Source organism: Falco naumanni, chromosome 8 (assembly GCF_017639655.2).
Source record: "Falco naumanni isolate bFalNau1 chromosome 8, bFalNau1.pat, whole genome shotgun sequence".
Classification (NCBI taxonomy): Eukaryota; Metazoa; Chordata; class Aves; order Falconiformes; family Falconidae; genus Falco; species Falco naumanni.
In genome coordinates, this window is record NC_054061.1 from 27,631,432 (window position 1) to 27,658,187 (window position 26,756).

The following is a 26,756-nucleotide window of genomic DNA, read 5'->3' on the forward strand; positions in this document are numbered from 1 at the left end:
ACTTTAATACAGTTGTTTTTGAATGAGAATATCCGCATGTGGAAGTTCGATGTTTCAGTCATCTACGAGAGACTGTTTGAAGAGAGATGTTGAACAGTGATGATGACATACTGGGAGCTGGCTTCCCATTAAATAGAGCTTGAAAATATATATAAAACTGTAGTAACAGTCACATTTCCACTTAGAAGTTCCTGTTAGCCAGTGGCTAGATGATCTAAGTGGAATTGTATATAGGACTGTGCATCACTGGTGAACTTACACTTATTAGGTAAGCTATATAAGGGTAGCTATTACAACAGAATGCTATGGGGCTTCAGTTATTAAATAGTGTTTCCAGAATACTCTGAGACTCACTCAGCAGTTTTTAGTTGGAGGTTGTGTAAAAAAATGCACTTCTGGAATGATTTCTTAAAACGCATTCAGTAAATATTTGTACTGACACGTAGGTATGTGTGCATATATGTGTATATTTTTATAAACAAAAAAGCGAAAGTATAAAGCATAATTAAAGAATGAATGTTACAAAGATTAAACAGTGGTATGTTTGAGCACATTAAAAATTATCATCACCAGATGGTGAAATAAGGCTGAGTATATAAACATGAGACTGACCAAGATCATCAAAATACTTGATGGTCAAAATAAGTGATGTTTAAGAAGATGAAGTGGAAAATGTTTCATCAGCGAGAAAGATTATGTACCTCTTCTATAGTTTATAGCTTTAAATTTTCTGATGGAAGTATCTGTGACTTAATTTGGTCGATCTCACACTAAAGCACATGAGGAACACTTGTACATCCCATTATGATGTCCAGACCTTCCAATTGCTTTCACTTTTAAAAAATATCCAATGCAAGGGCTGTTAGAGTGTGCCATATCAGTCCTCAGTATTTCTTCTTCACAAATACTTGCTACTTTTCACATCAAAAGGTTACAGAGTCTTACAAGAACATGTGTACAATAGAACTGCATCATACGGGAGTCTACATTTGTGTCTGTCAATTAGGAAATTTCAATCCCTTTTTTCCTTCATTTTCTGAATATATCGTGCATTTTCTATTCCCTAACAAGTGACTTTGCTTTTTGTTGAATTAAGATACAAAAGCTTGTTCTATTTATCGCCTAAGTAGATAGCTGACAAGAGCAAAAGTCTCGAAGGTAATGTGCTGTGTGCTGTGTCTGAAGAAATGGAGATTTACTGTGCAAGGATGAACAGCCTCCTGTGTCCTGCCAGCTCTGTGCAGCTGTCACTGCTGGAGGGACATTAGGGGTTAGAAGAGTCGTGTGAGAGGGAGGTGATAGCAGCTTCTACAGGGAGCAATCACTGCCCAGTCTGCCTTCCCACCACCATCTTGGCTGCAGGAGAAGGGAGAGGAAGAGAAAGCTCTTCCACAGCTCTGCATCTTGACCTTATTCTCTTCCCATTGCCACATGCCCTCCCTCTGCAGATGGTTTTTAATTGTGCCCTTTCCCTGCTGTACGTTTCAGGCTGCTGCAGGATGAAGTGATGGTAGCAGGTTTTTGCAAGGAAGAGACAACCTGTACCGTCCCACAGATTCCCCGAGGTTAGCAAAGACCTCTGGAGAACATCTAGCTGATGAATGCTTTGCTGAAAGCAGGGTCACCTTAATCAAGTTGCTCAGCAAAATGTCCCATTGGGTTTTGAAAATCTCCAAGCATGGAGGTTCCATAACCTCTCTGGGAAACTCGTTCCCATTTTCAACCACCCTCACAGTGAAAAAAAATGCTCAGATGGAAATCCCAGAAAGACGTTTTGGTGGGTGGAGAATAGGCTTGCTGCCTCTGGAATGTGAATAATAAAGGACATATTTAAGACAACAAAATAAGGGTTGTCTTAGTGAAGGGACAACCCAGGAGGGGGGACCTGTCTAATCAGCGACAGACTCCTCAACCTTATTTAGATCTCCAGAGCTCCCCTTGAGAGGCATCCTAACATCGTTATTGTCCCCAAAACATTACTGGATTGTTTTTAACACAAGGCCCTGCTCTGCTTCTGCCACTAAGTTACATTTTTTCTCTCTAAGCATTCCTTCAGTCACTGAAATACAATTTACTTATAAGGCTGAGAAATTGTGGGCTAACTCTGTAAATGCATTGTATATGACTAGGCCCAGACTCCTAAGAAGCCTGGGTGGTCTGCTCGTGGTGACTGCCAGCCCTCGCTGTGGTTCGTCTGTTCTGTTAGTCTTTATCACAATTCACAAACGCTATTACTCACTACTTTAATTTCTGGATTTTTAATGGACATGTTGAGTATTGTCAGGCTTCATATCTCATTAGGCACTATCTAATGATGATTCTGCATAACTCAGTGGACCTGCTTCAGTATGTATTCAATACTGTGAAAACCGCTAAAACTATGAACTGGTTTATGTAAACTTAAATACACCTGTATTCTTCTCATGTGAAGGATATGTATTCTTTTAAATCTGTATCTTGTATCCGAGTTAATAACCAGATAAATGACTTTCTTCACTTTAGTCATGAGATCACTCAGTTTAAATTTTCCCATGAGAACTTATCTTTAGCTTCTGCTTATGCTTGTGTATGGCAGCCAAGGTATAACTAAAACATCAAAAGGTCAAAATAATGAGCCATTTCCACTGGTGAAGCTAATATTTTACTACATGCCTACTACCCACTGATCTTATCTTTGAAAGTGTTTTGTGATGCTATGGTTGAAGAACACCACATAAAACAAATTGTTTTGAAGCTCAGCCAAATATTGTAGGTCAAGATCTAGTCAGGAATAAATTTCAACAGTACATCCTTGAAAAATAAATTTATCCATGAACGTAGTCGGGAGAGACTATCAGGTAGTATTTTGAAGATGAATATATTCACATCTGAGTGATGACTGGGGTATGAATTTGGTAGATTTGATTTGCTTATTTAAGCTTTGTTCTTCCTGCAACAGTCCTTCTTTCTGACTTCATTAAGTTGGAAATGACACAAAAAAAAAAAAAAAAAAAAAAGAATTCTGTCTTTTTAATATCTTGTTGCTTACAACCACCCTGAATTACTCAGCAAGAGATGCTTACTTTCACTGAAGAGTGATCACTAGTAAGACACTTCTGATTTTTAGAAAAATGACAGGTGCATTAAACAAGATGTGTAATTTTCTTTTAATCATACAATAGATTAATACATTGTTATGTCTATTTAAAATAATATATTAAGTTGTTCAGCAACTGATTGCCAACACATAGACAGTGATGTGTGCAGAGATGCAATAGAGGGTTGAGGTACATCAGATACAGTTTATGAAGTAGAGCCCATGTGCCACCATGTGCAGAAGTTCTTACCCTGAGCGAACACTTTCCCTATTTCAAGTAAAATTTTCTGCTACAGTTGGTGTTAGGGACCAAAGTTTCCCAATGTGGAGACATCTACTGATGAGGATGAGCTCTGATAAAGTATAGTTCACGTAACTTTTTCTTATAAATGGTAATTACTATGACAAAAGCCAGTCTTCAGCTTTTAGATGACGTCATTGTCCTTAACAGCACTTGCTTAGGGGATGGGACCCACGCTTGCCCAGGTGTGCCGTCAGCCTCAGAGGTATTCACACCTCACCAGGCCATCAACCATTCTCCCATAGGATGCACTAGTCACGGGGTCGTATGCAGTGTAAGGTGTTATGCTAAATCAATACTGTTAGGAAAAAGGGAGTTTGGTGAGCTTAGAGATTACACATTAGGCTATGACTGTTGCCTGATGATTATAGTGATGGCAGAAGGTGGAAATAGAGCAATCTGTTAATATATGTTATCCAGTAAGTATTTTATGGAAAATTCAGGAGCAGACTGGTACCCAGGACAAAGCACCATTTTCAAGTGTCATTTCTCTGGTTATGTCCTAGAAATATTACTGCAACACTCCAGCCTTAGGAAAAAATTCTGCACTCTGGAGTTTAAGCAAATGGAGTTACCTAACAGATGTCCAGGCTTAGACATCTAAGCTCTGTGAAGGAATAGGAGTGCAGTTATACCCAGGAAGTACAATTTACTTTAACTTGCTATGGGCAGTCCAGGATGCAGGGGTTTTCAGCTGTCATTCTGGGTTACTGTTACCTGGCCTGTGCATGATACAGAAATCCTGTACTGCCTAATGGATCTCTGGGGCGAGGCAGCTAGAGGCTGGCTCGCACACCCTAACTGTAAATGTTTCATTCTTTATTGAATCTAAATTTTAGCTAATTTTTCTGAATGGATGGTTTATTTTAAGAGCTGATCAAAAACATTGTTAGTAATTTTTTTTTTCCCAAGGCTCTTGGTTGTGAGTCAGGATGTAGCAGTGACTTGGATAGTGCCCAGATGCCAAGGATGCAGCTCGAGCTTGTCCAGCCATGGGAAGCACAAAATAGGTGGAGGACATGTTCATCTAAGCACTTATCTAAGGGCAAACAGGAATCTTTTTCCTAGCCTGAGGTGTTGTTCCCCTTGTCTCCCCCTAACTGGAGTATAACGGGGCACATCTGCCATATCTTGGATGTTTTTTGAAAAGTGACGACTCCTGCTTCTCTGGCTGAACCTTGACTATGGTTACCTATAGCAGGTCTATAAAGTTATGGATCTTATCTCTGATTTCCGCAGCAATTTTTTAATGGTATATGTACCATAACAGAGTTATGGGCTGAGGTATGTGACGAAGTTCATTATATTTTTGTCTTTTTTTTTTTTTTTTTTTTTTTTTGGTATGATAATCAAAACTAATAAAATGATCAACAAATGTAAGATAAAAACATGCAGCATTATTTTGATCCAGCTATTTAATTCTATCAATCAAGCTACTCTTTCTGCTGGAGAAGCAAACTGTAGAGCTTTATATTGCATATATAACATCAACAATAACAAACAAAAAACTTAGGGTAGATTACATTAAAGAGTCTAATCTGTAAAAGAATTGTACTTCAAAAACTTGGTAAATGAAATAGAAAAGAAAAATAAGGCTCCCAGCGTATGTGTGATAAGAATAGTCTAGACATCAATGTATGAATATTGAATCACAAAAACTGAATGAATAACGCAGTGATACGATCAAATAAATTCATGAAATATAAAGCTGCCAGAAAGAATACAAATATTTAAGAGGAAAAAGAATATGTATGGAGTACAATTAGAGACTAGTTCAGTAAAAAGCTCCCCTAATTTTTCATTCAGGTGTGTTCCAGAGACAACAAGAAAAGGGTTAGTCTTATTCCCATAGTGAAAAATGATGTTTTAGCGTAAGAGAGAGTGTTGCTTGAGGAATACAGTACTAGAAGCAACTTTCTGGGTCATGAGAACAGTTTCTGGCATTTCAGGGGCCTTTCCATATGCTGTCTTTCATGAATCTATCGTGATCCATGTCAAAAGCATTTATTTATTTTCTGTCCCTGCTGTTCACATTCAAAGAGGAGTTCCAGAACCTGATTACGGTAATACCTTCTCATTTTCAGTCAGAATTTATTAATGGGCAATTTATACTCATTTGTACTTTTGCCAATAGCCCTTTAGCTTAAATTGTCTCTTTCCCTGCTGTTGATCCTCTGATACAGTCACAGACAGCAGTCATAATTCCCCTTTGTTTTCATCTCCTGGCACTAATCACTACAAAAACTTGCAGTCTCCCCTCAGACTGCAGCTCTCCGTTCCCCTGCTAATCCCTGAGACCATTCTCTGATCCTGCCGAAATGTCAGTTTATCGCCCAGCTATCCATCAGGGTGGCCACAGCCACAGATAGCTGCCTCCTGGAAGTAAGGGACTCATGAGCATCCCGGGCCTGGATACCAACGTTTTCTTGATGGGAGATACTTATCCCAATGCTCTCAGCAATGCATTTCCTTTTTTTCCCAGGCGACAATTCACTGGTAGCTCATAGTCATTCTCTGATGAACTATTTGACAAGGATCCTTTGTTGTTTCCAACTGCGAAGTCCCAAACTGACAGCAGAAGCTCCACCATTATTCCCTGGGCATATTATCTTCCACTTCGAACTAGTAAACTTCAGCCAATTTCTTTTATTTACTCCAGCTCTGGATCATTGACAATTATGAACATTGTATAATGAATAAATTTTATTTTACGGAGTACTGTAGAATTGTCTATACTCTGGTATATATTGTCATTACAAAAGGCACAGTACAGGATTCTTATATCATAGATGTACTTATGAAACATATTTTTTTTTGGTACGATAGTCAAAAATAATTAAACGACCATCAGATGTAAGATAAAAACATGCTGCATTATTTCAATCCAGCTATTGGATTGGCCCTATTATCATCCAGGGGGCTCAGAGATAATGGCATTTAAATGCATTTTTCTGGGTGTGAATCTAGTTCTCTTTCACCCTCTCAGGAAAGACAAAGCTAAATGAGGTATCTTCGTAAATCCACTGTATTTCTCAACAAGAGCCAAAATTAAGGAAACTGCAAGCTGAACTGCTTTTCTTGTTAATAGAAACAGCCAAGACATCTAAGCTTGAGAACCTGGTGTGAACCTATTGTGAATCTCATGTCAGCTCAGGAGGAACTGACAGAAAGGATAGTCAGATCAATTGGTTAATCCTTTCATTAAAAAGCTATTCAAGAGAAGATAGTTCCCTCTATCACTCATCTTGGATGAACTATGATAAGCAGTGTGTTTCCTTGAACACAGAAGGAATAAATGAAGCCAGGATTTTATTACTATGAAGTCCTGTGGGAGCAGTTTGTCCAAGTAGCTTAGAGCTCCTCTGAGTCATTGTCAAAGGTATATCACTTTAGGGGAGATGAGATCAGCAGCATCCTTGCCTGATTGACTGCCCTGTTATGGGACTAGATACCTGGGAATTAGAGGCATACGAAAGTCAGGAAGCACAAGATTGACATGAGTGGCTTTGAGAGAACAGGGTGGCTTTTCTGGTAGACCTGGGGCACAGCTTTAGAGAGGCACCTTCACCGGTATGTAAGAAGAAAAAAAAATGCTGCCCTTCATGTCTCCCGTGGAAGAAACAAAACACTGAACAAAATGACCTAAATCAGAGCTAGATAAATTTTCAGTACTCCCTGGGCTTGGAGAAAACAGATCATCCCAAAGGCGCTCACAACTGCTTCTGCTGCCCTGTATTTCTGTAAACCTCACGGCTTGCTTGGCAGCTCATTGTCTTGAACTGTGGGTCTTCTTGCAAGCTAAAAAGCTCTGTCCTCTTGCGTTCTCCCTGTGCAGCTTCTTTCTTTAATTCTTGCCGCAGACATACCAAGCTTTTACAAATTCAGAGGTTTCTGTAGCTGTGCTAAAAGTGAAAAGCCCAGTAATGTTCATTCCTCGCTGCCTGTGTAGTTGGTAAACCAATTCATGTTGAGAAAAGATACCCAAGTGGGTGCATAATTTTACCCTGATCCAAAAGCAAAGTAGGAAGGGCAAGAAATGAAGGTCCCTGGGTTTTATCTCTTCACATTTCCTGTCTGGAGTAATAAAAATATCAGTGTTCTGCTTCTTGAATTTTCTTTGCCTCCTCAACTCTTTCCAAGAAGGCTGTTGCAAAACTAAGCAAACCAGAAATGTATTTGCTGTCTTCCATAGCATGCCCTTCAGTACTTCTAACCTTTCCAGAGGCAAGCAAACTTCATTGCCTTCCAAAGGTTTTCAAGACCAGTTACTTAAAATAAAGAAAACAAAGTAGCTAGTAAAATAAATAAATAAATAGAATCTATTTTTATAGTTATTGTTTTGTTTTTTCTATTTAAGAGCATCTGACGATGCCCTTCACAACGTGTTTTAACTGCTGCTCAGCCCTGCAGTAGTCCGGCACTTGGACTAGGTGATCATTGTTGATCCCTTCAGACTGAAATGTCCTCGCTTTCCCTTTCCCTTTCCCTTTCCCTTTCCCTTTCCCTTTCCCTTTCCCTTTCCCTTTCCTTTTCCCCTTTCCCCTTTCCCCTTTCCCCTTTCCCCTTTCCCATTTCATTCTATTCCATTCCATGTTAGCTTTCCCTCAGCATTGTTGTTGCATTTTGTGCTTTTCCACTTACGGACTCCCCTGGCAGGTTCAGCAGTCCAGCAGCAGAGCAAAAATGTTGTCAGGCAGGAATGTGTCTGTCACACAGGCACTGAGAAAGCTCTTCACTGGAGCTGTGAATGGAGGCAAATTACAGTTGTAATAATCGGATGGATCATTTAATGGTGGGAAATGTTAGTCTGAAGTCTGAAACATATGGCAGTGAACTGTGCTTCTTAAATGGATTTGTGGGAAAGTCTGGTTTCTATGAATAATTCCCAGCTGGCTGCCATCACCCTCCAGGTAAAAGTAGTTTTAGTGTAAAACTTGAGGCAAGTGATAGCATGCTGCTTTTCCTAGCTGGCTAAAATGAGAGAAGGTACTTTGTTTTTCTCACTGGTCCAGTTTTACCTGAAACAATTATTGACAGTGGACCATGAAAAATGGCTTTTGAGAAAACAGATTTGAAATTAATTCATTAAGTGATCCCTGCCATTAGATATTATTCACAATAAATTGATTTTAAGGGCTTGCATAAGAGAAGGAAGGATAAGCAGACTACCTTCGCAGAGCAGCCCTTTCTAAAAGCATAGCAGATGGGATGAGGACACCGACAAAGTTGTGAGAGACAGTGTGAAAAATGAGAAAGTGCGGAAAGAATGAAGGTTGAGAAGTGTGACAAGAAATGCTTTTGGCAGGAATGGTCTATTCACAGTACTATACTTATACCTACTGTAGGGAAAATGCAACTCTTTTGTATTAAAAGCCACCCACTGCAATGATCTAAAATCAATGAAATGCAACAGTTTTTGTCGAAAATATGAACAGTTCGTATTAATTTTCCCTTAATGGACCTCACGTTCCAATGTATTGCTGCCGTTCTGGTTTGTGCTGCGGGCTGGCTGCATCCAGGATGGAAACGTGCAAACAAATCATGTCCCGTTTGTGACTCAAATAGTTATCATCCAGTAAAAGCTCCTGGTCGTATAGCATCAGACAAATATTTGAATAAGGAAATTATAGGTTGTAAAGGATGGTTGACCCTATTTGCTTAGTAAATGAAATGTATATGTTGGTTTTGTTCAGATAGAAAAATAAACAGACACCACCTCATCAGGCTCGGTTCCAGCTCCACACCTTGGTGTGCAGCCAGGTTACCTTTGGGGAAGTTTTCCCGCTTTACATTCTAGGTGGGACTTGTTATTGGAAAGGTGTAATAGATCTAAGGACTGGGCTAGGGACAAGAAACTGACAAAGCAAGCTACACATCAAAAACGTATTATCTTCCTATTCAAAAAGGCACAAAAGGCAGAGAAATAACCCACACAACACCTGGTGAACGGGCATTTTAGACAGCGGATGGTTTATCAGCCTCTAAATTGTGAGGATTACAGAATTCTAGGGAATGTCCTGAGATAATTGTGTGGAAATTCTTTGGTGTTAGAATAGTTGCATTATAGTAAGTAGCAACTTTGGGTGCCAGCCACATCCACTTTTCTCCAAAAATTTCAGCTTTATTTTGACACTGACAGGCGTTCCAGAATTGAAGCCCCAGGGCTCAGATGCTTATGCAGACTCTTCTTATTATTCATTTTCATTCTGCTCCCAAGTTGAACCTGATGAATAATGATCAGACAGATTAAAACTGCCCACATATTAAAATACAGATTTCTCTTTCTCATTAGGACAGACCCAGTTACTTAAAGCCTGCCCTGTAACATAACCTTTCTTTCTCCATTTGCCAGTTATTTTCTGTTCAGTCTGCATATAGTATTGAAAAATATCTTCAGATCAACTCCCTAAGCTGTTTTTTTTTCAATCCTTTTCTTATTTCCCTGGAGGAAATAATGTTGTTGTTGATTAAAATACTAATTTTTGATCAGCAAAATTATCGATATAAGGCATACTGCTTGGGGCGCTGTGGTGTTTGAGGTTCTTTTGTTGGTTTTCATGCTGTTTCGTGCCTGAAAACATTACAGTGTCTATTTCTACAATATTTATTCTGGTTGTTAGCATCATGCCTTGTGCTGATAGTATGTATTTAAGCAATAGATTCTATGAAGGACTTCCGTAGTAATGACATCTATAATGTCTACTGCTCATCCAGCATTATGTGTCCAGCATTAAATTATTGAGCCAGAACGTATTCCCATTGATTGCTGTGAAGGTTATATGTGTATCAGTAAATCAAAACAAGCTTTAAAATGATAGAAAATCAATTGATATGAGAAATAGGAAAGACATTGATGTTGAAACCTTTCTTATAAACTTGGCTGGTTTTTTATAACTACAATATAACTGTTTGAGCTTTGGTGTTTGGGTTGTTTTTTTTTTTTTCAAATCACTGCTTTGACTGAAAATGACTGATGTGCAAAAAATCAGTGTCTAAGCAGGGAAAAAGTACACCTCAATAATAAACATGAGCCACTTTTGATAGAAATAAAATGCTGATTTCTATTTATCAGCTTGCTGAAATGCAATTTTTAAAGCAGTCATTTTGCAATGTGTGTGTCATATTTCCAAAGCCAGCTAACATAATGGTGGTGGTATTTGTTCCTGAGACTTACACTTATATATATATATATATATATATATATATATGTAATTGTCTTAACTTTGCAGTTTAGGAACGTCAAAAATATTTAGTAACATTTGCTCTAATTTTATTTTTTTTTATTTTCAGAATTGCTACCCAAATGCCAACAGATGAATTGCCAGTACAAATGTGCCATTACCAGGAATGGCACCAGGTGTTACTGTGGTGAAGGATATGAAGCAAGCAGTGATGGAAGGAGCTGCACAGGTACAGAAGAACCATGCTATAACGTTAACCCCGGGTATCCAAAAGGTTTCATGAGGGCTCTCAGGTGCAGCAGACTGGGGGTGGGCTGCCAGCTGTGGCCAGCAGCAGGCTGGCCAGCACAGCTGCTTCCCCACCCATCTTCTGAGGTGTTCCTCAGGAATCAGGGTTAGTTTGATGGGCAGACGGGGAAATGTGTCTCTACAAAATGAGAGTCAGGGCCCCCCAGCTGAATCCGGGTGCTCCTGTGCCTGTGCCCCAGCAGTAATTCTTCTTAAATTACTGGAAGGAAAACAGCCTCAGACAGACTGGAGGAGGTGGGGAGTGTTTCCCCGTCCTCAGACTTGCTTACAGCTCATTTGTGCAAGCCACTTTCCAGACCTCGCAGGAGACACTGTAAAACTTGTAGTAATTCACCTCATGCCCATAAAGTCACACCTAGATTAGAATTTGATAAATGCACGCTCTGAGATCATACAGTTTCGCTGGGAATGTTATTTAGGTGTAATGAATTGTAGACTGAAATTGGTGTTCTTTTCCATTTTTGAAATATATGACTTCTTAATTCTCTATCCAGGTATTTGTTTCTTGTTTTATTTTTTCTCTTTTCATAATACTATCAGAGTTCTGTTGCCTTATGTATCTGCTTACTACCAATCACTCCTCCCTCCAAGTAGTAGTGCTAAGCCTGATTCTTCATAAATGTAATTTATTATAAGTTCTTTTGCTCTATGGTTGTCATGTTTTGTGATTAAAATATCTATCCAAGGAAATAACGTCAACAGCAGTTTTTTAAAATGTCAATTTATTACTTAAACCCTCAACCACTCTTAAACAACATATCTTGCTTTTACAGTATTATACCTATATACCCTAGTTGAGAAAATTGTTCTTTATATTTATTAGAGAAATATATAGGTTTTGATGTAGTGGATGATGGTTTAATGTGGAAGTTGTGACAGTTCATTTAAGGAACTATAAGACATTGACAGCATAAATAGGTTTGGGAAGGATAATCAATTATTTCCTCTCTTGAAATGTTCCTTCATTCATCAGCCGTGATAACTAGTGGTCTCTAGTACTAACAAGAAGCCAGATGTCTCCCTAACATGGTGTAGACATTAGATAGTACTTGGAAAAAATGAAGGTTTTATCTTTTAAAAATAATCTCTATTACACTTGAGAACTCCTAGCTTTCTGTTTGGTTACTGAAGTAATTTCAACAGCCAAAATCAGTGATAAAGTTTCGGCTTGAGAAGGGGAAAACACAAAACATCAGACCATAATGACTTAATGGATTAGATTTTTCTCTTCAGTTTATGATTTTTTGTTGAATTTGTTTTTTTTTTCCTAATTCTTAAACAAGATCTTGTTAATGTCCCTTTAGATTTGAATGAATGTAATATATATGGAAGCTGTAGCCAGATGTGTGTAAATACAGATGGATCGTACACTTGCAGCTGTGTGGAAGGTTATGTACTTCAGCCTGATAACAAATCCTGCAAGGCCAAAAATAGTAAGTTTTAACATCTTTTTACCTATAATGAAAATATATTGTGTTTTGGTCCTATTTAGAGGATACATATACAAAGGTAGACAGAGATGAACACAGAACAGATGGATCTCCCTTCACTCTACTACAAAGAACCACACAATAAACCTAGAAAAGCTATTCACATATTACAACAATGCTTCAAGGGAAGTATTAGAAGGTAGTATATGGTTATTACTAATTAAAGTGAAATACTCAAATCACCCAAGATTACAACAGTTCCCAGTTTCCCTATTCATAAATAAATCAAAGATTTTCCTCACACAAACAAAATAAGCTGTTTACTCTAAGAAGACAACAGAGATATTGAGAAGACAAAGAAAATGATCATGAGGTAATTGTGCCCTTAGGATAAAAAAAGAGATGAGATTTCTTTGTCCTTGCAATATCCCAAGAGATTAATTTCATGATACATGTATTCAGACTAGGCTTTTTGTTGCTTAGTTCATGTTTTCATTAGTAATTGTGGTTTGGGTATTTGAGGAAATTAGTGAATTGTGTTTAATGAAGTGATATTATACATAGTATTTTTCTTATTCAGCATATTGATTTAACAATGCTTTTAAAAACCCCAAAAGGTCCTTAAGAAATTATTCAACATCCACATTGATTCAACACTCAAGTACAAAGCCAGGTTTGTTATATATTTTTTGAGTTTCCTTTTTGTGTTTGTTTTGCCATCAGAAAATAGGAAGGTGTACTGGGTCTTTTTGAGGCTTCCTCACGTAAAGAGCATTGCTAAATATGTTCTGACTGAGCTCTAGTAAGAGTTACAGAGTTTTTTTACTGCTTGTACCAAGTTTTGTATTGATCCACACAAATAGTAGAGCAGTATTTTAAAAAAATCCACAGCAAAGTATTGTGAGATAACAAAGTCCATACGAAGTAAAAATATTTTAATATTCTTCTTCCTCCACTACATGAAAATCAATAATGCAATTCTAGATCAAGAAGTGCTCAAAGGTGCCAGTACTGAGCTAGAGATGAGCCTTTTTTCTTCTTAGATCCAGCAGACTGTGTGACAACTGAACGTTAGCGTGAGCTGCCAGTGTCTTGAGGGTCTTGATTAAATTGTTGAGGTTAACAGAGAATTACTCCCCTGTATTTCTTACTACTTCATCATGTTTATTTTACAGTAGTTTTCACATTTTCTGTTACTTTTTGAAAGGAAGCGCTACTCATTACGCTGAGAAGTCACTGCAGAACAGTATAAATCAAGCTCATCGTGTGGCAAAGGAATGAGTGTTGCTCATTACATTGAGTTTTTTGCATAAACACATATTTTCCTTGACTTAACACTGGATTCATTTATAAATATGCTGAATACTTCGGTCAAAATCTTAGGGCGCAGAGGTCAAAAAGATGCCTGGCACAGTAACGAAGGTGCTTCTATTGCAGAGCTCTGTAAGAGCTGCCATGACTTGTAAGGCTGCTTCACTGGGCTTGGCTTACAGTGTGGAAAATAGTGATGCTGCCGTGTACCAGCAGGACAACACTTTCCTGCACCCATACCATTACATACTTAGCTTCACCGAGCATACAAGCTGCTTTTCTCAAGTGTCTGCCTTGTAGGATAAGGATCGATCAGGGGCTAAAGGACAGTGTGGCCTTGCACAAATACACTGGTGAAAAGTATCTCAAATGTGTGATAGATTACAAGTCTGGAAAGAGTCCGTGTCATCTTGCAGCACAGGGGGAGAGGTACTACACTGGTATGTATAAGTAGGATTATTACTTTCAAGACATCTGGAGTAATGCTGCTAATTCATCAATGCAGGGACATCTTCAGCTGGGATATGACATACAGTGAGGGGCATCACACAAGGCAGCAGTGGATCAGCAGAACAGAATCCAGGAAAAATAGGTGTCTGAGGCGAAAAAAAAAAAGGCACTTACTTATACATTTTATCAGCTGGGTTTTTCTCCTTAAAAAGCCTAAGGAAAGTAGGGACAGAATGAGCAAGCTCTCTGTTTTGTCTACATTTGCCAGTTGTGGTTGTCAAATAGATGAAGAGCTAAGGAATATCCTGCTCCGTGTGTAAAAGCTATGAATGCTAAGAAGCAGCAGTACAAGTTTAGATGGGGTTAGGCATTATGTAAAACTTCCAATGTTAATAACAGCAGATCTCCTAAGAATACGAATTGCCGTCCACCTCGAGATCCTAGATGCGGCACAACACACGACACCAAACTGACAGCCCTTGGCCACATCTTAGTTGTCTCTATAAACTCAGTAGGCGGTTTCTGGGTGTTTGATGGAGCGGAGGAGGTGCTGGAGGCCCCAGTTACAGAAGGTGTGAGATGTCCCCATGTGTGTGTGACCACGGGTCTGGAGGAACCCTTCCCTGGTGCAGGGGGTGAGTAGTGGCTGCTGGAGGTGCCCAGTGCTCCTGCCCAGCCCGGCAGACCATCGCCACAGCCATCCTTCCACAAGAGGGATGGGACCAGTAGCTACGAAGTTCACAGAAGCTCCTTTTTTTCCTACCCTTCAGGTAGCCAAACGGTGGGCTGTGAAGGTGGTAAGGTTTATCCCTCATTAAATTCTGCATTTTTGTTTTTCCTCAGCTCATTTAAATAACTTTGGAGCCGGAAACTTTTAGCTGCACAGTACCTTTTGGAAGGATGTTAAAATAGGTATCAAAACAGCTGAGGGCACACCCTGTTTTTTCCCAGATTTTTTAAACACATTTTTTTTTCATGAATAAATAAGCAGTTAATGACTTTTTCTGAAGTGAAAATGAAAATAAATTTAGCTTTGCTGAACAGTGTTTTAGAACTTTATTTATCAAGTTTTTATGCCTTTATTTCAAGGCCTGTCTTTGATGAAAACAATATTTAAGGAAACAAAATGACAGAATTGGAAATATTTGGCCCATGGAAAAAAAATAAAAAATACCTGTCTTCCAAAAGTTGCTATTATGTTTTATATCTATATAACTTATCTAGAGAGAAATGCCATAGGATAAGAAACATTTGTCATATAAATAAGGTGGGATGAATTGATAATGATCAAAGTAAAAAGCTTTTTCTGATATTTATAAAAGATTCATCACTCTTAAATTGCTTTCACAACACAGTTTTCTTGTAAAATGTCACAGAACTAAATTATGAGGTTTTAGAAATAAAGCAGCCCATTTTTGGGGTGTATTGTGGGTAAACATTTAATTTCCAAATACAATTGGACTGCATTTTATTCAACACTACTAAATTTTCCTGCAGGTTTTATACAATACATGTATTGGAAAGACCAAAGTACTTATGATTTACAATGCATACTTCAGGAGAAGGTTTTTAGGCTGCTTGCGAACACTGAAATCTGGGGTTTATCCTTTTCATATCACTGTAGTGGGGAAAAAAAAAATGCGCTGGTATTTATGAAGCTTTTTTCCAGAGTAAAAGTAGGACTGTTGGCAGAGCAAAACACCTTAGTTTCTGATTTGTTGTGACATTACTTATTGATCTGTATTTTAGACAAGATCAGGAATGGGGGAAATGCAAGTCTTTCATCTTTTCCACTACTCTATCTTAAACATAATTCAAAGGAAGATGCTTTCATTTTAGTGAAGAGGGATGAATCATAAAACTTTCCTGGATTAGAGAGCTATTCACTTATCTTTCCTATAAAATGGGAAAAAAAAAACCAAAAAAACAAAAAACAAACAAAAAACCCCAACACACCACACAAAAAACCACAAAAAATCAAAAACCAAAAAACAAGCCAACTTTAAAATAACACACATGAAGTCCAGTTATTTGAAAAGCTGCTGTCAGGTCACTGTAACTCGTCCTAGATCTGTCCACTAAACTTTTCAGCTTTGTAGATTTTGTTCGTGAGATACTGACAACCAGGTTTTGTGAGGGAGAAGCCATGATTTTTTAATTAATCTTCTTTTCAGTTTTTCATCTGCATTATACAATAGCTCTAATATATTTTTGGGGGGGGGGCGACATATTATTTTTTGTATAGTTCTATCGTTACATTAATTTTACTCTTTTTTAAAAAATAATTAATTATGACATTAGTCTTTAGCTGAGCAGCACTGAAATAACCTACCCTACTGTAAAAAAAGCATGATTAACTGATTCAATCCCTTGAATTATTGTATGTATGGGCTGCTTGAAAAATATAATTTCAAGCTCAATAATTTAGTTTGTAGCTGAGTTCTGCCGGAATGCAGATTTCTGTTTAATGTATAATAGTGCCTGCTGCGCAGAACCTCTCAGCAGTGCCACACGTCCTTTCGATCCCTTTGTCTGCAGCCAGGTTTCATCACAACTGTTGCTCAGGAGGTTTGACACTAAATCTTTTCCAGAAATCCCTTATATCTTTGACATAACTGCTAAAATAGAATCTTTCTCCAGAGTTTAGTCAGGTATTTAATCCTCTTTACAAATTTCGATAGGTCAGTTTAAAAACAGTGCAAGAAAGGATAGAGTTCTCCTTTGCAGTCTTGGACAATGGAACAACTATGTGCTGTTGTAACTGCAAACAGCTCCTCAGTAGCTGCCTTCTCTTGGAGGCCTTATAGATTGCAGGGAGTGGAAATATCTTACTTAACACAAAGTATAAGAGCAGTAATAATAATAATAATAATAGTCATATAAAAGGATTTTTCACACTGCTGCTGGTTGGGAAAGCGGTGACTGAATTCAGATAGAGGCAGTGGTATTATTTTGTGGGAAGGGAGAAGTTAGATGTGAAAAATAAATGAAAACGTAGCAGGATGTAGATGGAACACACCTTTTTGTACCAGTCTGGAAGATCTCTGGGGTGAGTGGGTGATAGAGGCAGTAGCTCTTAAGTCTGGTTCTCTTCTTGTGATGGGTAGCAGAAGTCGGTAAGGAAGAGGGATATACATACACCAGCCACCTGTTAACGGCAAAGGGACTTACCTGGCAAATTTCCAATAAAACTGGTTAATAAAAACCCTACTACCTTCTCTTTTGGAAAAAAGCAAGACTATGGAGCTTCACCTGTGGCTGTCACCATAAGTGGTTGCATCACAAATAAGTTCAATCCCTTCAGTTGTTAGAGATCTTCTGAAAAAAAAAATAATTATGCATTGATATGACTGATGTATAGATGGAAGTGAATGTAAGGCAAATGAGGACAGTAAGTTTGTAAAGTAATGCTACAGAAGTGTGGGTTTGAAGATGTCAGCGTGGGATTTACTGGGGAGGGAAAAAGTATGTTAAAAGGAAGAAAATATATTATGGAATGAGAAACAATAGGAAGAGAATAAATGAAATCCACTTTAGAAGTAATACATGCTGATCCCTTATAGAAAATTTTTTACATGACACAAAGAAACCCCACAAACAAACAAACAAAAACCCACCAGGAAATTAGATGCTGAAATAAGAGTAGATAGAACCAAACAACAGATTTTCAAACCTACTTTTGTGGATTTGAGTGAGAAGACCACTGAGCACTGTATTACCAGAAGCATTTTTCTATCTTTAGTCAGACCTGATGATAAAGTATTGTTTGTCAAATCCTTTTATTTATGCAATTTTTTTCTCCATTTAAACAGCTGGAATTTCATAGTAGATTCTGGAAAACTTCATTAGGTTGAACATTGCTTGAAAGCACAGAATGTTAATACAGCATTTAAACATTGTTCAGTTCCTCTGAATACGAGCAGTTTTCTTTGGGGTGAGAGCTATTGACTTAGCAACACAATTGTTTTTCATGTATGCTTGCAACTGCAGTATGACTTTCTATTTTTTACAGGTTTTTTTTTTTTTTAATCCAACATCCCAATTTGTGCCGGCTTAACAGTAGTTTTACAAATGAATGGGACAAATACATGTTGTAGTGGTGTTAACCATGTTGCAAAAGACAACTTTCCATTAAGTCATTCACATGAACAGACCTCATTGCAAAAGTAGACCTCACTGTTCTTACAGTTAAACCTGAAGTAATTTTTAGGGTCACCGTGTCTTCCGCTCTGTGGGAATCTTCTCATAAAGTCCTGTGTCAGTGCAGTCTCAGCTGGAGCAGGACTCTGAATGCTGAACACCTAATATGAGGGGGATTTTTCAGGAAGCAGTTTCTCTAGCTTATACATCTATACATCTGTCTGATGGGTTTTTGCAGGCAAAAAAGAAAAGACATATTTTATGTCAACAGCAGTTATGCTTTATAAATTGAAGCAAAGCAATGCTACCCTACTGCTTCTAATGAAGTTCTTCCTATTGGGGGAAAAAAAAAAAAAACACAACAAACCAACAACAACAACAAGAAAAAAAAAAAAACAACCACCAAAAAAACTCACAAACCCAAACTGCTAGGATACGGTTTTGGTATAGAAGTCTCCCTGACAATTCTGGGTTAACTGAGACCTTATTTCAGTTTAAAGTACTAGCCTAGATCTAGAGCAAGAAGTAACTCATGTTCTGCAGTGGCACCATGTGTAACAGTGTCCGCATCTTACAGAGACTAATACTCATTTGCAGTCGAATAAATCAGATGCATAATTTATAATAAGCCCTGGATGTTTGAGACAGTAATGCAATTAAAGATACACCTAAAGGAAGAACAGCTGCTTTTGTGCCCCATAGCACTCAGCATAATGCAACAAATACCTTGTCTGCATGAGAATTGTTTGTTCCTCTGTGTGGGTAATGCGACTTTTCGGAGTTTTAACTGCAACTGGAACATTTTCTATTTTAAGATACATATTTTTCACTATTGGGCTATTATTGTTTCCTTCATTATTCACACATTGCTCAAGTATTTTTTTAACTTACTGGCAGGGTTTATAGTCAGGGTGATTCAGGCAAAGGTGACACTTTGGGTTGCATGTCACGTTATTAGATTTACAATTGCTTCTTCATATTTCTTGTTTGTTTGTTTCTTGTGATATTAATGGTGCTGCAATGGAAATGATGCTTCCTCTGTTCCCTTTCTGATGTCAGGAAACTGCATTGCATGATGCTTTGTCCCTTGTAAAGCATGGTGGTTGACCCACCTGCATGACGTAGCCAGGTTTCAGTGCATTGGGTTTTTTGTTAGGTTGGTTCTAAATTATTTTAACAGCATCCGCTCCTCTTTTTTTTTTTTTTTTTTTTTCCCAGACTCCAATATGAAAAGTACTTTACCAATTCATGTGCGCTCATAAGTTCTGTGGGTTTTCCTGGCATTCATTCTTTTAGAAATGCCAGTAATCTGGATAGAAATAATTTGCATAAGTTGTATTTCATTTTATGACTTAGGCATGAAAAATGTTGCAATAATGATACTTGGAATGAAACAGAAGCTGTGGGGCTAGGGTAATTAATTTTCTTTAATGATGTGAACCATTAGAACAGCAGGATAAAATAGACTTGTAATTTGAAATATATGATAGTTATGAAAATAAAAACAAAACCAATTTATTATATCTTTTAAAACACGCAGGTAAGAACATTGAAAACTACATTAAAACTAAAAAGATTAATATGGTATACACAGTCTGTTAACCCTTTAAATTCTTATCACTTTGTTTTTAGAGCCTGCTGATAGACCTCCTCTTCTTCTGATTGCGAGCTCTGAAACAGTTGAGGTATTGCATCTTAATGGAAGCAAAGTGTCTGCTGGAGCTCCTGTTAAAGGATCTGCAATTTTGACACTAGACTATAGCTACAAAGAGGACACAATCTGTTGGATTGAATCAAGAGATCTCTCAAGTCAGCTGAAGTGTACTAAGATAACGAAAGCTGGGAAGTTAACAGATGAGTGGATAATAAGCATTGCTCAGTATCTTCACAGTAAGTATTTGACAGTGTTGTAGCAAAACAGTAGTGTCTGGTAGTGTCTGTCTTGCCAAATTGTTGCAGGAGCCTTCAGTTTTATTTTGGGGGCTCGCTTTTGAAAATAGTCTTAAGACATTAAATATTGCAACTCACACTTGAAGCACTTTTAATATTTCTCACTCCTATACATACATATATATATATATATATATATATATATATATATACACACACATTCAGGATGAGTTGCAATACTATATCTATGCAAAGTTTTTGAAGATGTGCATTTTTATAGGCCACAAATAAGGTGTGGAAGTTATGAAAATGGCAGTGCAATAGAAGAAGAAATGTAAAATATTTCCTTTTCTTTGACAAAGTACTGCTACATGGAGTTTGAAAATGATTTTTTCCTACTGGGAAACTATTAACAGTGAGTAAAAGAGACACATGCTTATCAAGTTTGCTTTCAACTGTCACAGGTATGTTGGTTCTTGAAAAAACCAAAATATTTACTGACTTGCTGGAAATAAATGTATGTCCTCTTTTGCATTTAAAAGAACTAAACTCACCATACAGATTTAGTCTTGGCATTGCAGCATTATTTCGCAATCAGTTTTTTAAATTGTGGAACATTGATACCTTCTGAAGGAGGTGTTCATCCACTTACACATTGCAGAACAGACTGCAAAATCATATCCCATCACAAAAATTAAAAAAAAAAAAAAAAAAAAAAAAGAAGTAAGTTTTCTTCAGCTTTAACAGAAGAGATCTCCACAGATCAGCTTATAAACCACAGCACTGAGGAATGCAATGGTGGTGTCAATAACAGGGTTCTAAAAACTCCAGATTGGAACAAAAGATTGCACGTAAGACACTGAAAAATCCTTTTAAGGAGATATGGGTGACAAGGAATAGCTCTGAATGGACTGCAAATTCTCTGACCATCCAGTTAAGGATCATTCAAATCACAAATTTAATGATAACTCTTAAGGGTGCCTGTCAAAGTGATCAATTCCTCATAGAGATTGTGCTTTAGACTATTGAGATAGCTGTTGTTAAATTTGGACATATCTGCAGAGTAAGGGGCCGAGGGGGCATGTTTAATGTATTTTCATAATTATACATTTACTAGAATAGAAAAAGAAATTTAAAAAATAAATTAAAGAAATAAATAGGCTTTGGGTTTCTCTTTTTCTTTTCCCACCCCCACCATTTATTGTGACTATTCTACTTGTAATGACCTCTCTTATCATAGATGTAAAGTGTAGAGTATAGTTGAGTTTAGTTATCTTTCTACGTTCTTATTTTCTTCAGTTTATTTGTTTGTTTGTTTTTTTTAATGTTATATTTTAGTGACTTTTTGATACTTTAGTCATTTAAGAGCCCTAAATTTCTTGGAGGTATAGTATTTGATCATGCTTTTTTAATTCACTCTGTTATTGATATTTTATTTTCTTTTCCTTTTAGTAAGAACAATCAAATTAACTGCAGTCCTTAGCAAAACTGGTTTTGTATTGAACAGTATGTGTGTCGGTTCTGGCACTTACCTTCATCATCACGGTGGACTTTAGCGCTATATTTTGTAGTTCACCAGTTCTCTCCCATGTTCCTCTCCCTCTGTTCTTGGCAGGCACGTGAAGGGAATTGGTAATCCCTGTGGTGTTCAGATCTGCATTACCACATCTGTTTGCAAAATTAAGGCTGTATGATGGGTTTGAAATGAATACAGTGCCTGGAATTAATGAGCTAATAATTTTTCATAGCGCTAGTACACATCAACCTGTGGTCTCTAATATTTTTCTGAAACCTCAAGTCTTCTTTAAATTAAGATTCGAAATTCCCAAGGACATGAATTGACTACAGATGCTTGTTCCAACTTCTTGTTTAGTTTTGATTTGGGAAATAGTATTTGGAGACATAAAGAACTGTTGCTTGGGGTCAGGTTTAGAGCTCTGCCTGACAATATCTAGCAGATTCAGCTGCGATGGTGTTTTTCTCAGGCACACACATCCACAGATGCTTTTCTTGGGTTGCAGCAGCAGAGCAGTGGTAATCCCCATGGTCTGGGCGTACCTTCTCAGAGGGACAAGTAGTGCAAAATCGGCTTTTGTCCCACGCCTGCTCACAGCTCTGCAATGAATGATCTCAGCAGACCAGTTCACTGGGGCTTTTGAGGCATGAGACAGCACAGACAACATCCTGCTCCTTATGGGAATAATAACTTCCCAATGTTCAACCAGAACTCATATGTTGCAGATTTGTTGGTTAGCTTTTTCCACCAGTACTTACTGCAGAAATTATCCACCTGATTAATGTTGTCTCTCTCAGACATGTATTTGGGGTTATGCCTGCAAGGGCATGAAAGGAGTCTTGTGTTACTGTATCTACTACATGTTTCTGCACATGTGTGTAGGTCACTTTGTGGCTACTGCAAAATTTTTATTTTTACATTTGTCCTTTTCTTCCCTCCACTTCATGTTACCCATCAGGTGACTTCTGTTATTTCTCTTCATCGTGCAGCATTACTTCTGATAGGGCAAATTAACTCATTTTAACTCTTTGTCAAGAATTTCAGCCTAAGCGTTTTCAAGTCTTAACTGCGTTCTCTGGCAGCTCAAGCCAAATCAATGGTCATGCCCATGCAGTTATTCACATATAAAATGGAAGGTCTGTTCTTTATAGGAAACATTTTTGGGGGGTGTTGTAAGAAGAAAGAGGATATTCCTAAAAGGGGGGGAAAGAAAAAAACCAAAGTGTTCTTATCTATCTTTCTGGAAATTGGATTTATTTCTTTTTTTTTAATCCCAGTCTCTTAATCTGTTATTTTTGTTACTGGAAGAAAACATTTTACCTGCATATGACACAAAAAGTGGTGGAGAAGTCAGTTATACAAAGTGATTGTAACTGCTGTAAGTGGACTTATTCAAAGTGTTTGTTTTAGTGAAGACAAATAAGTCTCTTAGTATGAAACAAAAAATATAGCTCATATTGTAAGACAAAAGACTACATTTAGGAAAGCAGGGAATATGACAGTTACATAAGTACTAGCTCCAGGTAGCAAGCATAAGCTTTGGATTCATAGAAGAAAAGAAGTTACTGTCCTTTCGTATCTAGCATTCTCCCTCAAAAGACAGTCCAATGTGACTTGGTTTTGGTGTGTATGTGTCCCACACGGATACAATCAGATTCCTCTGAAGAGCAGTGTTACCTTGATTTGCAACTGTACCTTACTCTGCATAAGGGTAAAGACGGTGGAGAGGCCGAGAATGGGCTGCAACTCCAGCGATGGCATTCCTTGTGGTTAGCTTTTGAGCTAGTTTCAGGCTTGTAAGATTTATTACATCATGGATAGGGTTTTTTTTATAAGTTTATCTTTTTAAATAATGATAGGTTTCTGCAGACATGGTAATATCAGCACAGGCATTCTTGTCTTAGCCAAGGGCAGGCATTGGCATGTTGTTTCATCTTTCTTTTTAAGACATAGAAGTTTTTGGAAGAGAAGCTGGAGAATTTCCTCTTGGAAAGATTTACGCACCGTGTCGTAGCCAAACAGGCTTTCAGAGAAGATTTTCCTATAAGGGAAGCTTTTGCAACCACTGTCCATAATAATGGGCCTGTTCCTTGACGCTTTACATGAGCTCACAGACCAGTTCCAGTTAGTACAGCAAGACTTTCAGGAGCAATTATTTATGTCAAGTGCTACCTGTAGGACCAAAGTAGCAAAAATTCTTCTTCATGTCATAAATGTATCAAATCTCTCACAATTTTTGGCCCTTCCAAAGCCATGTTGTGCAATGTTTTACCAATGCTTTTGTGTGTTTGGGGTGGGGGGGATTGGGCAGCAAGAGCAGCATCTTCTTGAAGACAGAGTATCCTTCCTCATTTTAGTAGGCATTTTGCATTTTCATCATTACAAGTGCTAAGCACCCTACATGCTCTCCAAACAAGCACCAGGCAGCACTGTCTGGGGTTTACCCACTATTTTTCCTGCAGAATATAACAAAATCTCATCTGGGATAATGCTTCAGAGCATGGTATTTTCTGCTTGACTGATACTTGATTCAGGTTTTCTTGGCGTTCAGTTATCACAGCACACAGTACAAATCCTGCAGTGCCTGTGTTTAGCTTTGCCACCTTGTGGTGTTTTATACTTCCAGGCAGTCAATAATACCTCGCCTTGGAAGGCACACAGGCTTTTCTGTTGGCAGGTGTGCTTGTACGGGACTGATCTGGATGGAAAGAAACATCTTGCTTCTTCCATACTAATTCAGTTTTCCTCTCGCTGTCTTCCCTAGCCTGCCCTACCACAGCACAGGGGAAGAGTCACTCCAAGGTTGGAAACAGGTGATGGGCATGGAGGGTTGGTAGTCTGCGGTGTAAAGAAGTATTCACCTCTCTTGTTTGTGGAACGCAGAACCTTCTACTTGCACTTGTGGTCACAAGCCAAAGCTGGCTTTTTGACTTTCCCTCTGTTTGGATGGGGTTGCTGTAAAGAGCATCAGAGGGGGAGCCCAGATGATCTGAGTAGGATCCAACAGTGTCTCTTTGGTTATATTCCTGTTTTCTTCCTTGGTTTTGGTCCCCCAAATTCGGTCTTCCCTAATTCCCCCCAGCTCACCCCCCCCAACAAGAAACACTTCCTAGCAGTGATTATCCACAGCTACTAGTGCTGTGTTCAGAATAGCTGCAGTCATTTGCCTTGGCACTGGTGAGGCTCAATCACTGAAGGAAACACCAAGTGCTAGAGATGGTGCTTCTGTCAGCAACCTGCCTGTGAAGTTCTGTGAATATTCATGAGAAATCAAAGCAAAGTCTGGCTTCTCAGGAGGAGGACAACTGTGAAGATCTGGGGGGAGATGTTTATTCCCAAGCTTGTCTCCAGACGGGCAGTATAAGCTGCCGTATCATTGTAGAATGTGATATTTCTTTTTCTCCTATGATAGCCCATGCTCACAGACCTCCTAGAAGATGAACAGAACTGAGAAGGCTTCATGTCAAAGGCCATTTACACCTCACATGGTGCTTTAGTAGTGCTCAGAGCATCTGATACAGTAATGGGAGCCAGAATGCAATGTGAGTACCCTGAAGAAATACCACAGCATACCTGTCCTGTATATAGCACCACTTGGCACTCCCTGGGGTCCTGGCTGCTGTTACATTGCTGTTATTGCATTGCTGGGAAGACTGGACAAATTCAGTTTCGGGGATAGAGACCTTTCACTACCTGTCCAAAGGAGTTTTAGGGGGGGGGGGTTGGTTTGTGTTTTTTTTTTTTTTTTTTTTTTTGTTTTTTTTTTTGGTTTTTTTTTTTTTTTTGTTTTGTTTTGTTTTTGTTTTTGTTTTTTTTGGGTTTTTTTTGTGAAAAAATCTCATTAAGAGCTCTAAACTGGGCCATCAGTTATTATACAAAACTAGGATACTTTTCTCATGTTTTTAATGTTTATTCTGCGTGAATTTCCCATCTCCTTTTACTGTCCACTCAGTCTCCTGAGGTCCTGCACCTCTTCAAAACCAACCCTTCTCTTTACTGTTCTGTAAACTTTTATTTTTATTGCTGGACTTTTTCACCTTGTTATTCATGATGTCTTCCAGGTGAGTTGTGAATGTTATCTCACACAGGTTCTAGCACAGACCACTGCTGTGGAACTTGGTGATGCTTATCAGGGAAACAGGTTTGGCCCCCTTCTTATGTAGTTACATGGTGGATCCAGCAGTGGCACATGTGTGTCATGGTTTAACCCCAGCCGGCAACTAAATACCACACAGCTGCTTGCTACACTGCTCCCCTGTTGGCATGGGGGCGGGAATCACAAAAATGGGGTAAAACCTGTGGTTTAGGAACAACTTCAACTTAATAATTGAAATAAAATGTAATGGTAATAATTATGACGATGATGATAATAATAGTAATAATGATGGTGATGTAACGCAAAGGTAGACCACAAAAAGAGAGAAATAAAAGTCTAGACATACAAGTGATGCACAACACAATTGCTCACCACCCACTGACCAATGCCCAGCCAGTCCCTGAGCAGCTATCGGTGGCCCCCATCCAACTCCCCCCATTTATATATACTGAGCTTGATTTTCTGTGATATGGAATATCCTTCTGGCTAGTTTGGCTCCACTGCCCTGGCTCTGCTCCCTCCTGGCTTCTTGTGCACCTCCTCATTGGCAGAGCATGGGAAACTTGACCTAGGGTAAGGACCACTTAGCAACAACTAACACATCAGTGTGTTGCCAGCTTTATTCTCATACTAAACACAGCACCGTACCAGCTACTAGGAAGAAAATGAACTCTATGCCATCCAAAACCAGAACAAGATGCTTGAGGACAACTCTAAACCACTTAAACTACTTAATTTTCTTGTTTGCTGTGTAAGATGTGTAAAACTACACATCTTTCCTGTGATGTGTAAGGCTACATCTTTCATGAGTCTCCCCATATTTCTTCCTCAGTGTCTTGAAATTTTCATACATTTCCATGTTTACATTTTGGTTTAGTTTCCATGTGCTTTTAGCTATTTCCCTTCAGAGCAGCCAGAAGTCCAAATCTTTAGCTTGTTGTCCGTAGTCCGTGGCCTGATAATGGAAATGCTTTCTTTGCATCATGTTACCATTTGTCCATACTTCCATTCTTCATTTTTGTGTGCCTGGACTTACAGAACTTTTGATCCAGTATT

At 38.3% G+C, this 26,756-nt stretch overlaps 1 protein-coding gene across 1 annotated transcript in view; it reads left to right on the forward strand.

Moving 5' to 3' along the window:
• Window positions 1-10,667: 10,667 nt before the first annotated feature.
• Window positions 10,668-26,756, forward strand: part of LRP1B (LDL receptor related protein 1B) — a 380,905-nt gene continuing 364,816 nt past the window's right edge. Inside the window, exons 1-3 of the mRNA XM_040604928.1 lie at window positions 10,668-10,787; window positions 12,172-12,300; window positions 19,831-20,088. Coding sequence (XP_040460862.1) covers window positions 10,691-10,787; window positions 12,172-12,300; window positions 19,831-20,088 — 484 coding nt within the window. The 5' untranslated portion in view covers window positions 10,668-10,690. The remainder of the gene's footprint in view (window positions 10,788-12,171; window positions 12,301-19,830; window positions 20,089-26,756) is intronic.